The sequence below is a fragment of the Ursus arctos genome, unplaced genomic scaffold (genome assembly GCF_023065955.2).
Source record: "Ursus arctos isolate Adak ecotype North America unplaced genomic scaffold, UrsArc2.0 scaffold_21, whole genome shotgun sequence".
NCBI classification, from domain to species: Eukaryota; Metazoa; Chordata; class Mammalia; order Carnivora; family Ursidae; genus Ursus; species Ursus arctos.
In genome coordinates, this window is record NW_026622886.1 from 1,269,651 (window position 1) to 1,283,808 (window position 14,158).

At 54.6% G+C, this 14,158-nt stretch overlaps 1 protein-coding gene and 1 long non-coding RNA gene across 2 annotated transcripts in view; one reads left to right on the plus strand and one right to left on the minus strand.

Annotated features, from left to right (window-relative positions):
• The window catches only part of LOC113241731 (uncharacterized), a 17,714-nt gene extending 15,856 nt beyond the window's left edge, over positions 1-1,858 (minus strand). Inside the window, exon 1 of the long non-coding RNA XR_003311678.4 lies at positions 1,280-1,858. This is a non-coding gene — a long non-coding RNA (uncharacterized LOC113241731). The remainder of the gene's footprint in view (positions 1-1,279) is intronic.
• TOB2 (transducer of ERBB2, 2) lies at positions 178-10,641 on the plus strand. Its single transcript, XM_026479548.4, has 2 exons — positions 178-691; positions 6,658-10,641. Exon 2 carries the CDS (start codon positions 6,757-6,759, stop codon positions 7,765-7,767), a length of 1,011 nt encoding a protein of 336 aa, XP_026335333.2. The 5' UTR covers positions 178-691; positions 6,658-6,756; the 3' UTR covers positions 7,768-10,641.
• Positions 10,642-14,158: the final 3,517 nt, after the last annotated feature.

The window sequence follows — 14,158 nt, forward strand, 5'->3', positions numbered from 1 at the left end:
TTGCTGGCGTTACGCCGGGATCTGAGTGAGAAGAGGCCGTCCACGGGAGGGCTGGCGGAAGGGGGTACCGGGGAACCCCCGGGGGGCACGCGAAGCCGGGGACCGCGCGGCACGAGGGGTTAAGCAGCCGGGCGGGCTGGGAAGTAGTCCCGGCCCGGCACCCGGCCCCGCCCCTGCAGGGCGGAGGGACGCATCACGCAGGGGTGGGGAAGCCGGATCCGTGCGCAGGGTTGCTAAGGGTGAAACTTTTCATTGACTTTGCTCACTTCGGGCCGGGGCGCGGGAAGGTGCGGGTCGCCGCCGGAGAGAAGCGACTGGCTCGGGCGACGCGGGGCCAAAAGGGCAGGACCGCCCGCTGGCCAGAGCCCGGACCGTCCTCCGCCCCGCTACACGAGCCGCCCTCCGGTCCGACATCCCCGCGCCGTCGCCGCCGGCCGGCCCGCCCGCCCGCCTTCCGTCCCCTCCGCCGAGACTGACCTCCAAAAAGCTCAAAGAATTATTATTGAGAGTCCTAGCCCAAAACTCCCTCACTTGCCCCCCAACCCTCAACGAAGAAAAGGACCCATCAGCCTCCGGCCCCGGCGGCGCTCAGAAAGGAAGGAAGAGCAACCTCCGCCCCGCGCCCACGACCACCCTGGAGGGAGAAGCCGCCCTGCGGCCGGCAGACCGCCCCGCCACCGCGGAGACCCGAGTGAGTGAGCGGGGGGCGTGCGGGCGGCGGGGACCCCTAAGAAGCCTTCTCCCACCCCCGTCCCACTCCTGCTCTTCGCTTTGCTGGACGCTGCACGTTGCTGTCGTGCCCCCACCCCGAGGACTGGCCAACATCTTCCTTTCCTCTTCCACCTACCCTATAGAACCACCCCCCCCTTTCCCCGGTGCTCCTCTCCGCTCCGTGTTCTGAGTGTGGCCCCCTCCTGGGTGGGGTGCATTTCCTCCCCTCTCCGCCCCCCTCAGTTCTTCGTATCGTAGAGACTCGCCAGATTTTTCCCTGCCCCCCCCCCATGCCGAAAACATAACTTCCACCACCATTAAATAAATCTGAGGAAGGAAGGGGATCCAGGCCTTGTTTTTCTTCTTCTCCCGTGTGCGGGTAAGGGGATGGTAATATTTAATAGGGTTTATTTCTGGCTCTGTGGAGCTGAGGGATAGAAGGTAGACATCCCCTTTTGGACCGGTCAGTGGTGACTGTCCTCCGGCCGCTGAATCAGAATTTACCATTTTGGCTTGTATTCTCTTTAGTGTTTTAAGGGAAAACTGCGGGGGTAGGGGGGAGTAGTACCTTTGCAGCAATACCAGTGAGTGGATTCTGGTTGATCCCGGTGAGATGCCTGGGAGGAAGAGCCCTACTTCTAAGCTCGTTCCCCTCCTGCCCAGAGGATGGACTGTGCCCTTGACCAGAGAGGGAGGGGAGGAAGGGAGCAGAAAGAGGAGGGGCAGCTGGCAGGATTTTCCCCACCCCGCAGAGGAACCAGAACCCTACACAGCAGGCTTCAGTTTGGTCCAGCGGAGGGTCGGTCTCGGGTGCCTGCCCAGTGTCTAACCTTTCTTTTTCTCCTTCCCATCCACCCTACCTTGGGAGTGAGTCTCTCATCTTTGATTTTCCAGCAGAAAAACACTCCTATTGCTTTCTTGGGCGCCTGCCCCCATCCCCCTCTTAAGCAGTGGGGGAAAGAAGCTTGTGTGGGAGGAAGGATTAGGGAGGTTTAACACCGTGTAGGGGAGCTCTGCCGAGGATCTGGTAAGTCTGGTCGTAGAACAGGCCTTGCAATGGGAGGAGACTCACAAACAATTTCAAGCATTAGAATATGTTGTTCGGGTGTCATATGCACAGTTTTTCAAAACTTCCCTGCCCGGAACCTTTTCCCATTTCCCTAGCAGGGTCTAGTTACTCGGACTTGGATTAGAAGAGGGGAGAGGCTTGGGCCCTTTTGGCTTTGGGCCTTCTGATTTTCGGCCCGGCCCCTCCCCGCAGCTTAACTGGGAATTTCTTTGGCTGAGAGGAGAGGAGAACTGGGTTTAGTTCCTGCCTTTTCTGGCTGTGGGGGTGCTGGAGCTGAGCCCACCGGGCATTAAGTGAAAAGGCTTTCTTCCTCTTTGAATTCACGGTCTCTACAGCAACTCCAGACAGAGACCACCCAGACCAAGGAATACAGATTAAGCGGCAGGGGCGGGCGGTGGGGGGGGCGACGGCGGAGGGATGTGTGACCTTTATCTGTCCCAGCCCACCGTGTTCACCCAGAAAAAACTCAGTAGAAGGAGATCCTTAATTGAACAGTCCAGGGAAGCCGTGAAGGGCGGGGGGGGGGGGGGGCAGTTCAGCCTTTCTTGAGACCAAGACGTGAATACGGTGGGGCGGTACAATACGGGGAATAGGCCTTATGGGTAAATTTATATAAAATGTATTAGGCGGTGGGCGGGGGTCGGAGTGGTGGTGGTGGGGGCGTCCACCACAGCGCGCATGTGCATCGGAAACTTTTCCTCGGTTCTTCGGACCTCGGCCAGCTCCCCTCACCGGGCATGCGTAATTCGCTGGCTGAACCTTCGCAAAGCACGCAGGGAAGTGTAGTGTGCAGAGAAAGTAGGTCACTTGCTCCAATCTGAGTGTGAGGTGTCTGGGGACTACAGTTCCCAGGGTGCAGAGCGCGCCTTCACTGCCGGCCTACGTTGGGGTTCAGTGAAGTCTTCCTGGCTTCACAGGAATCGAGTGCCCCAAAAAGGGCCTTCTTAGTCGGGAGAGCTGGGCTTGCACAGCCCATGTTTGAGGGACATCGTGGAGATTCTGGGCGGGGTGTTGCAGTCCGTCAGCACAAGTCCTGGAAGGCCTTCAAAGCACACCCGCCAGTCTGGGTCGCCGCGTCTGGGACTGGCGGGGTGGGGCCAGGCTGTCCCACGGAACCTGGCTCTCTCACTCCCTGGGATCCGGTTTATGACACTTGCCAGCCTTGTCAACATTGAGGACCCTTTCTCCCCGACTGCTCTTTCCAGACTCGTTTGAGTCTGATAGTGCTCGTCTGTAGGGTCGTTTGGATAAGGCTTCAAGCGCCTGATACTCCTATAGGTCCTCATGGTTTGGGGACCCGAGGGGTTCCCTCACCGTTATCCCTCCCTTTCCCCTTTAAAATATAATTGATTTTCTTTTTAAAAACCTTCCTTCGCATTTTTGCCATTAGCTCTTTCTGGAAACTCCCATTAGCATATCATTGACTGCAGCAGCCAGGTTTCTTCTTTTTTTTTTTTTTTTTTAAGATTTTAGTTATTTATTCGACAGCATAGAGACAGCCAGCGAGAGAGGGAACACAAGCAGGGGAAGTGGGAGAGGAAGAAGCAGGCTCATAGCAGAGGAGCCTGATGTGGGGCTCGATCCCATCACGCCGGGATCACGCCCTGAGCCGAAGGCAGACGCCTAACCGCTGTGCCACCCAGGCGCCCCAGCAGCCACCTTTCTTACCCTATTTTTGTCCATCTCTTAAGCACTCTTTAAAACCCAAGTCAGCACAAGGGCTCTAAATCCCACATTAATTTTGCTGTTGGGGATAGAGTGAAGGAGGATTAGATTCTAAATGAAATTGGACAGAATTTACTCTCACATTAGCAACTTTTTAATATATTGACAAAAGGTAGATGTTGCTATTGTTAAACACTTTGGTTTTCTTTGGTGTGTGTGTGGGGGAACTGGTTGGTTGGTTTTTATTTTGGTTTTACTTTTTGCCACCTTTCTGGCCTTTTGCACCAGAGTCAGGGTCAGAGAAGATCTTAGAGTCCTCTCTTTCCTCTTAACTTGAATCTACTTGTTACTTGTACTGAAGAGTAGTTATTACTAAGCTTTCTAATCTTACCACATTCTATGAATATTTCATATATAAGTCTAGAATTTGTAGCCTTAAAAAAAATGAACAAGCTCATCTAAGTGGTCACTTCTATCTTTAGTTAAAGACAAGAAGCACCAGTGCTTTAATCCTCTGCTCCATAAGCTTCTTGAAGTCAAAATTAGAGCCTGAGCTGATAGAGCAGAAAATCTCTTTCTGGTTGTCCAGCATTTTTGAAAGGTTCCACCCCACAGCCATCTGGCCTGGCCTGGCCTCCACTTAAAGAGGCAGCGACGGCATTCTATACTTCCTTCTTTGTGTGGCAGCATCGCTGAGGTGTAAATTGGTGTGCAGCTTTAGTTGCTTATGCTGCAGAAAATGGTTAGCGAGGCAGGGCTGATGACAGTGGTTCTATTGTATTTTGGGGTGGGAGGCCAATGACTTTGGCCTGCATTTAAAATGCTCCCATTTTGAAAAGAAAAAAGGAGAGAGGGAAACAAGCCATAAGAGACTCTTCACCATAGAGAACAAACAGGGTTGATGGAGGGAGGTGGGTGATGGGGACGAAGGAGGGCACTTGTTGTGATGAGCCCTGGGTGTTGTATGTGAGTGATGAACCATTGAATTCTACTACTGAACCCAATATTGCACTGTATGTTAACTAAGGAAAATTTAATCAAAAACATAGATAAAAATGCTCTCATTTTGAGGCTGAACGGTTCAGGGGAGGTTAACTCGGAAGGCATGTATACAGCAAAGTTTGAGGAGGCCTAGAAAGGTGTAGGAGCCCTTTGGTGTGAGTGGTGCACCAAGAGGCCATGCGGTGCTTTGGGGAAGTGTCATGTCATATTTAAGTCTGTTTTACTTTTCAAAAACACTTTGAAAACATTGTCTTTAACTCCAGGCCCATCCTTGGGAACTAGTGCCAACTTTCTTCACAACTTTTTAATTTCCTTCATGTTGGACACCTCTGGTGGGCTGCTATGCCCCTTATAGACTTCCTCTTGGGGGAGGCCTGCAGCCCTCGTGGCTAGCCTTGCATCTGGTGGTGAACCCAATCCTTATAAACAGAAAGCCCCCTATCTTTACCTTTTTTGTTGTTATTGTTCTCTTTAAACCTTCTGGAATTGACCTGTGCTCATGGCACCTCTGTTGACTCCCCATGTGACCCTCTGCTCAGACCTGAAATGAGGGTGGGACTAGACCTAGCCAGTGTCATATGATGCTCCAGATTGACCCAGTGCTTCTTCTCTGATATTCACCCAAGAGAGCTTTGCCCAAGGATCCAGTCCTAAAAATAACCCCTAGGAACCACAGCCCCAGTCCAAAGAATTATAAGAAAGTGAGCTGAAGCAAGTATTCAAAAAACTCAAGATCCTCAAGCCTAGAATTAGCACCTGAATACTCTATGCTGGACCCAGCAGGGATTTTAATCAAAAGCCAGCCCCAGATCTATCACAGAGCAGAAGATGCCCTTGATGGATCACGGATTAGTCTTGTCTCTGCACTGAGCTCAGCAGCACATTCCCACCCAGAGGCCTGGCTGGGAACAAGTTCCAGCCCTGCTGACCCTTGAAGGTGGTCCTTCTCAGTCTTCCCACAGCATGACCCTGGAGCTACCCTTTCGGAGAAAGTAAGGAGATGAGGATCACTGGCTCTCAGGACTTTATAGATCATCTTCCTGAGACATGAGCCTGGCCCAGACCTCAGGAATAAACCTTGTTGACCTCTGTGGGAGCTGGCTGTGAGAGAATCCCAAAATAACAGTCTGAGTGTTTCTCTTGGGCTGTCTCCTCTCCGGGGATCTCCAAACACTTGATAAGTCTGATCTGGTGCCAAGGACAGGTGGTCAGACGGTCCCCAGGAGACTGAGTGATGATGGGTCTGCAGCTGGAGGCTGCAGGGTGATGGAAAATTTCTTCTCGTTGCCACCCTCATCGCCTACACTCTAGCCAAAAGCTAGAGATTTCCTCGGGCCACACCAGTGCTGCTCTTAAGGACTTTTTGGCCTACGGGGCCTCGCCTCCGTTTCACTTCCTCTGCTTCCCCGAGACAGCCCCTGGTCAGCGGTCCCTTGTTGGCCCACACCTCTGGCTGTAACAGGTCTTGACTTCTTGGGGATCGTGTTCTTGGAGGCTGCCTGGATGGAAACGCACCCTTTGGTTGCGCTGAGTTCTTACATCAGTTCTGCAAACCCAGAGTGAGCCAGAGAGCCTGTACACCGATGGGGCCCAGGATGACAAATTGGATGTGACTGGAGTCCAAGCCCCTAGTGAAAAGTTGGCAGTGCTGCTTCTGTTCAGTGATCTGTATCCCTTTCCATTTAAGGAAAAAAACTAAGGATTTTAAACTTATATCTTGGCCCGTGACCGTTTTGGGAGCGCGACTTCACCAGGACGCTACGGAGATTAGTTAGCAAGAGCCTCCCCTTCTCCAGCTGAATTAGGGGCTCGTGTTTTTTGTGGGTTTTGTTTTGTTTTTTGTTTGATAGCAGTCGTATAGTGATTTGGATTCCAAAATAGTGGAAACCACAGCGCTCCTGTTTCTTTAGAATTACTCGAAGAACCATAGCTCATTTTATCAAGTGCCTTCCAAAGAGCAGATTCCGTGTGAGGCAGTTTCCACCCTTGAGCTCACTTACAGTCCACGAGAGCCCCATGTCACTGGTGAACCTAAGGCTCCGAAGAGAGTGGCTCGCCCCCAGCCACACGATCAAGCCAGTCACCAGTGGAGCAGAAAGGGGCCGAGTCTGCGTGATCTAAAGCTGGTGCTCCTCTATCCTTTGCCCCCCACCCCCCGGCCCCGGCTTGCTGCACATCTACTCATGATAGCCTTCGTTCTTACTTCGCAGAGCTGTCTGGGGCCCAAGGCCGCCTACCTTCCGTCACCTGCCACTGCCCTCGACTTGTACACACGTGCCCGGAGCTGATTCACCGCCTTGGAAAGGACCATGCAGCTGGAGATCAAAGTGGCCCTGAACTTCATCATCTCCTACTTGTACAACAAGCTGCCCCGGCGCCGGGCAGACCTGTTCGGGGAGGAGCTGGAGCGGCTCCTGAAAAAGAAATACGAAGGCCACTGGTACCCTGACAAGCCCCTGAAGGGCTCCGGCTTCCGCTGTGTTCACATCGGGGAGATCGTGGACCCTGTGGTGGAGCTGGCGGCCAGGCGGAGCGGCCTGGCAGTGGAGGATGTGCGGGCCAACGTGCCCGAGGAGCTGAGCGTCTGGATCGACCCGTTCGAAGTGTCCTACCAGATCGGCGAGAAGGGGGCGGTGAAAGTGCTGTACCTGGATGACAGCGAGGGCTGTGTCGCCCCAGAGCTGGACAAGGAGTTCAAGAGCAGTTTCAACCCGGATGCGCAGGTCTTCGTGCCCATCGGCAGCCAGGACAGCTCCCTGTCCAACTCCCCCTCGCCCTCCTTTGGCCAGTCGCCCAGCCCCACCTTCATCCCCCGCTCTGCCCAGCCCATCACCTTCACCACCGCCTCCTTCGCCGCCACCAAGTTTGGCTCCACCAAGATGAAGAAGGGGGGTGGGGCCGCAGGTGGCGGGGGTGTGGCGGGCGGAGGGGCCAGCGGCCCCCAGCCTCCCCAGCCACAGCCCCGCCTGGCCCGCTCCCCCACCAATGGCCTGCTGAAGCACAGGAGCCTCTCTCTGTCTCTGCACTCACTGAACTTCATCGCGGCCGCCCCGGCCCCTCAGTCCCAGCTCTCACCCAATGCCAAGGAGTTCGTGTACAACGGTGGGGGCTCGCCCAGCCTCTTCTTTGATGGGGCCGACGGCGGGGGCAGTGGGGCCGGCTCGTGCAACGGCAGCAGCTTCGACGTGGCCCAGGTGTTTGGGGGCGGCGCCAACAACCTCTTCCTGGAGAAGACGCCCTTCGTGGAAGGCCTCAGCTACAACCTGAACACCATGCAGTATCCCAGCCAGCCCTTCCAGCCCGTCGTGCTGGCCAACTGACCGCCCACCGGCCACGGGGCCAGGACCGCCCAAGACCACAAAAAGAGAAAGGAAAAGAAAGGCCAAAAAAAGAGGAAAAGAAAAATACACAAAAAGATTTCCAGTCTTCTCACTCTGGCTTCTAGAAAAAAAGATCCAGCCCAGGCATGGAGTGGGAGGGGGCTCCTGAAGCACCGAATCGCGTTTAACTCAACCCCCTGCTGTTTTCCTGCCTGCCTCTGATTTATTTGGTTGGTTTGGGTTTTATATTTTTTCTTTTTTTTCTTTCTTTCTTTCTTTTTTTTTTTCACATGTAGTTTTCTATATAACATCTTTAATTAGTGGCTTCCTTTGCTAAGAATGGTCCAGATGTGAATTGCTGCTCCCTGCTCCCTCCCTCCCTCCCTCCTTCACACGCCTGGTTTCGGATTGATGTGTCCAAGCTCACAGGGAAGGAAGAGCCACAGCTGGGGCCTGACCCTGCCCAGAGCAGGGAGAGGCTGCCCCATGTCACTGCCTCTGTCCCCTAGCTCTGCTTTCACTCAAAGCCATCCAACCTCAGCAGGCCACCTTGGGCCCTGCCACCCAAATAGGTCTGACCCCAGCCCCCGCTCCCTCTCAGGCCTGAGCCACGGGGAGTTGCTGGCTGGCTACTTGACACCCTCCCGCTAGAGCTGATGTCTGCGACTCCAGGGAGGTTAGCACTCTGTCTAGTGGAATTGCTTTCATCTCTGTCCTGTGGCCCCACACCACTGTCCCCACCCGGCCCACACCACCACCATGGCCCTGGAGACCCAGCCGCTGACACATGTGGCCTCTCGTGCAGCCCCTTCTTCCCTGGGCCTGAGGTTGTGGGGAAGGAGGTGTGGCAAGTGTGTGTGTGTGTGTGTGTGCGCGCGTGCGTGCGCCTGTGTGCGTGGTTTGCTGTCCTGTTTTAAAGGATTCCAAGCCATGTGAACCCCACCCCCCACCCCCAACATGATTCCAGGTTGTGGCAAGTGCTTATTTATGTAGGAGGTTGGGGAATGCGCCGGGCGGGTTGTCAGTCCTTTTGTAGGGTGGGTCACGTGTTGGGGTGAGACTGCGGCTGAGCCTAAGACACTCCCAGGGGAAAATACTGCAGAAGGAACTGGTTTCCAGACTGCGGAGGGATCTGCACTTTTGTTTTTGACCAAAAAAGGGGGGGGGGTAGCTGTGAGGGGCTGAGGGAATACCAGCCTACCAGCCCCTGATGCCTAAGAGAAGTCCCTGGACTCAGATCCTGCTGTTTCATGACCTTAACCCAGGGTGGGAGCTGCTTACCTGAGCACCCTGGGAGTGGGAGTTTTGGGTCAGTGCCTAGAGTGGGCAGTCCTGAGCCTTGAATTGAGACTTCTTAGCCCTTTGGTTGTAGATGTTATTTTAGTATGTGTCTGCCCCTGCCTGAGAACTTCTTGGTACCTCTTGCCATCCCCTCTCACTGCCCGACCCAATCCCACTGGGCTTCGATGCTGTGAGGAGTGGTCTCCTGGGCAGGCCGGCTTGGACAGGCGTTTGGCCATTGCAGGTGGGGCGTGTGGATTATAGGAGAGCCCCAGCTCTTGTCTCTGCCGGAAGAGAAGTTGTTTCTCCCACCCAACCCTAGTGAGCCAGCTTCCATGCATGCCGTGATGCTTTGGCTGGTGGGCCACGTGGCATCAGGGCCCCCATCACCAAAAAGTACCAAAGCCCTTGGCACCCCACCCTACCCTCCTCAGTGACCCCACGTGGGGCAACCGCCGTGGCAGTGGGTCCGGCCCAGACAGACACTGCCAGCCTCCTCCCCCTGCAACGGGCACCAGCTCTACCTCCCCCAGCGGGGCAATGCCCTGGCTCCTCAGCCCAGTATCATCTGTCCCCTAGATTTCTCAGGGGCCAGCCCAGTCTGGGCTACCCTCTTCCTAGCCCTCAGCTTCCACAGGTGACAGGCCCAGGCGGATAGCCGCTCTCTGGGCAAGGTTGGATGCTGCCTTATTTATGCTCTCTTCCAGCCCTCTTTCCCCTACACTCACGTACACAGGTACCCACCACCCCCGGTCGGCTTGTTTCTCACCACATCTAGGGAGAGGGGGAGACCAACTCCTTAGTGTCTTTTGAAATACGAAGAAAAATGTATGTTCAGGAGCATGACTCCAGTGCTGGACTCTTGGGCCCAGTTCAGTCTGTCTCGTCTCAAATCTAGGCATTTTTGCTTCAATTTTATTTTTTTTAAGGAGACAAAAACAAAAACCTGCACTAATTTACCTGGTTTCGTAGGAAAACTTTTTTTTTTATTTTTTACATTTTTTGGTGTCCGTTTGTATTGAATAATTTGCTACATTTGTAAAATGTAAGAGGTATATATAATATATGTATATTTCTAACGTAAAAAACGTAATTTTTTTTCTTTTCAAGATTTTTTCTTAAAAAGAGGAGAGAAACAGATATTTTTTCAGGAAAAACAAACTTTAAAATAAAAAAAGAATTAAACCTATTTCTCCCCTTCCCCCATCCTCTCTCTGTCTGCCCCTCTTTCCCAGGAACAAATCAAAAGGTGGATTGTCTTGTAAAGAATGTAAACTTTTAGTCCAGAATGATGTATTTTTCTCAATGCAGTGAGCTATAGATTCTCTAGTTTGACCCCTAGGGATGGGAAGGAGGGCATTGAGGCAATGTGGAGAGGAGCTTGGGGGAGCAGGGTAATGAACTTGTTTTCTTTAGTGAAGGAGGAATACAATCAAGCGTTTTGTATTCAGAATGTTGTGCAATATTTTGGAATGGGACATTGGTGTGTTTAGAGATTTAGTTTAAAAACAAAACAAAAAGATTGATCAAATCTGTACAGTTTATATTGTTCCAGATTTTTTTAAGTTTGTATTAAAAGCATGATATATAATAGCCTGCTGCCTGTTCCTGGCTTGTTTTACTTGGGGCCCCTGTCGGCTTCCAGAGACTGTCGGTCCTCCTCACCTCACCCCTCGGGGTGCCTGCCTCAGTGCCACAGGCCCCTTTATACCCCCTGTCGCATCACCACAGGACACAGAGTTCCCACTTCGAGGGGTTCTTTTCCACACTGGAAACCGGTTCCCCGAGGTTGGGAACTGCCCAAGCTCCCTCTGCTGATAGGTCGTGGAGCCAGTGCTGGAAGCAGAGCCTTGCGAACAGGAGCACTTCGGGGCTTTTTTAGGAACGGCCTATTCCTTGGAGGCCAATTGAGGGATCAGCCTCCCGCCTGCTCTACCTCTAGTATTTGCCTACCTCAGACTGCTACCCCCTGCGAAGCGGGTGAGGACTGGAAGAGCCCACCCAAGTCAGGTTCTGTGCCAAAACCTGGTGCTTGGATTCTCGGCCCTTCTCTTGGCCGGGCAGTTGCAGGGCTGCCGTAGGGGCCAGAAGGCCCTGGCCTGTTAATGCTGCTCATGACTGGGGAGACTACTCGTGCACCTTCTCCCTGGCAGTGGTTCACATGAGCCCCGCGGGCCCGGGGTTGAAGAGGGCAGCCAGGTATTCAAGGACTCTTCTTTGCCCCTCACAGCAACCTAGTGACAGAGGTGTTATCTCCACACTACAGCTGAGTACAGGGCTCCAGGTCTGGACGCACACGACTGCTAAAGGGCGAAGCTGAGCTTCTGCGTGTGACGTTTTGAGTACAGAGTGGCGGTAACTGCTGCAGAAGAGTGACGCCACCCTGGTGGGGATGGGAGGGCTGACCCAGCCACCTCCAGGCTGGCACAGGGGGCAGGTGGCTCTTTGGGGGCATCAGTGCAATGGAGGTCTCCTCAGGCCCCTCACTTCCCAAACAGGCCAACATCGCATCCAAGAGTGTGAATGAGGCCTAGAAGCCCTCTGCACAGAGTCCCAGGAGCTCTTGACGCCTGGCCCCTCTGTGGGCCACTTCCTCCATGGAGCCCATCAAACACAGGGAGGCCCCTGTGGAGGATGCCCAGGCCTTTGCCTGACACACACAAGGCCAATCCCAGGGGTCTCCCTTTCCTCTGTCCTGCCAAGGAGACGCCCACCCTGTCCCTGTGACCCTGTGTCCCGGCTGCCGGCCTACCTGCCGGACCCACTCACTCCTACTTGCGCGAATATAAGCAAAGTATCTAGCGCAGGTCCTGTCACAACAGGTGCCCATGGTCCCCCAGTCCCACTCCCTGTGCACGTGCCGGAGAGCCGGAAGGCCTGGGGGAACCCCAGCTCTGGGCTGAGACCACCTTCCCGGTCAGCCTTTCTGGCTGAAAGGTTTGGAACGCCAGGTGTGAACGAACCCCCCAAATTCTCCACAGCACAGGCACAGAAATGATCTGTTCATACATTCATGCTTTCATTTAGTCACTAAACGCTCCCCGGCTCTGAAGGGGTGAAGGGATGCCTGGGGCCCTCGCCCTGCCAGAGGAAGAAAGAGCATTCTGGTAGACTCAGCTCCTCAGAAAAAAATCTCATTTATTCACTCGACACACCATCCGTGAACACCCGCGGTCTGCCCCGGGAGCACAGGTGAGACGGCCGTTACAGGACAGGCATGCAGGACAGGAGTGCACCGGGGGCCTGAGGGCCTGGGGATCAGGAGGCAGAGAAAGCCCCAGTTGTCAGGGAGGGAGAAAAGCACGGCCAGGGCCCTCCCCAGGGGAGCCATCAGGGAAGAGACTCCTCTACCCCCAGAGGGGACGCGGGTTCCAATCCCGGCCCTGCTGCTTCTTCGCTGGGGGGCCTCAAGCAAACCACCTCACCTACGCTGGCCCCTCCGTCCCCTCACTTCTCAAATGGGGACAATAACTGTACTCGTGAAAATTACACGAAATAGTGACTGGAAAATGCTGCACACAGGGGCCGGCCCAGAGCGAGGAACAAGTGTCACCTTCACCGGGGCTGTTCCTGTCCGTCCTCAAATACCACCAGCCAGCCTGCTCCCGGAGGCTTCCTTGAATCAGCAAACAGCCCGAAACCCAACCCTGCCAGCAGCAGGACCAGGCTGGGCACAAAAGGAGACTCCATCCTCGAGCAAAGGCTGGGCTGGCCTGCTCTGCCCTCAGCCAAGGTGGGAGGCTGCTTGTCCCCAGCAATGCCCCACCCCCCATGCAACAAAGTATGCTCATTGCCCTTGTCCTCTTCAGAGGCCCAGGCTTCAGCCTTGGGATGGGACGGGCCCTTGACCCGCGCCCCGAAACCTCCTGGGAGTTTCCCTCTAGAGCAAAGATGGGCGGGTGGGTGTGAGTCACGGTGGCAGGAGAACCCTGCTCCGTTGGTCACTGCCTGCCTGAGTCAGGACCCGCCCAGAGGCCAAGGGGATGCCACCGTCTGGTCCTCTGAGTGAGTCAGGGGCGGAGGGGCACACTCTCGCCCTCCCTCCTCCTCCCCTTGGGCCTGGCCAGTTTGGCCCAGTCCTGCCTGGGCAGGGCCTAAGGACAGGCTGGAACCAGCCAGGAAGTCTCCAAGCCCCCCGGCAATAGGAAGGAACCTACTGATCCCCCGGTTTTTAATTTGGGGAATGTCCCTGCCAGCAAGAGAAGAGGGCTCTTGGTCCTCACAGCTGCTCACTTTCTGTGTAACCTTGAACACCCCTCTTCCCTCTTGACATTTGTCCCACTTGTACAAGGGCCCCTGGCCAGCTAGACCACTCCCTGGGCCAACACTTCCTCTTGTCTCAATGGCTCCCAAGACTTGGTGAGGACCCTGTGCTATAGCACCTTTCCCAGGGAGGGGAGGGAAGAGTGATAGGCTAGGCCCTGGGCAGGACCACATGGCTACTGGCTGAGACCCCCCCACCCCTGCCCAAGGCACGAGGACCTGATCAGAATACTGCTGGGATGTGGCCGGCTGAGTAAGGAGAAGGGCTGTGGCGAAGAAGAGGCCTGGGCCAGCCACTCAGACAGCTGGGTCCTCTGGCTAGCTCTGCCCTGATTGGCTCTACTCAATATTCAATATTCACCATACAACATGGAGCCCCCATAAGTGCTGTACACTGTTCCAGGCATGAGGGAAACAAGGGTGAACAGCAGGGAAAAAAATCCCTACTCCCCTAAAGACCATGTTCGATTAACCACAAATAAATGAGAAAACGTCAGACAGTGAGGATGGGTCTTTAAGACAATTATAACCAACGACAGTAACTAGTGACCAAGTGGCTCCTTTAGATTGGTCAGGGAAAGAAGGGACCTTCCCAAGGAGGGGGCTCTCAATCTACGACCTGAATTACAAGAGAATTAGCAGAGTGAGCAGCAGATGGGTCAGCCCCTTCCAAGGGCAAGGCAGGGACAAGCCTGGTGTGCTTAAGGAACGAAAAGGCCAGCAGTGAACAAGAGCCAGTAGCACAAGATCAGGTCAGAGAGGTCCTCGGGGCCACCTCATGGGCCCCAGAGCCCAGGTGGGGAGTTGGGATTTGATCTTAAACGTGAGATTTGTCTCTCTCTCACCC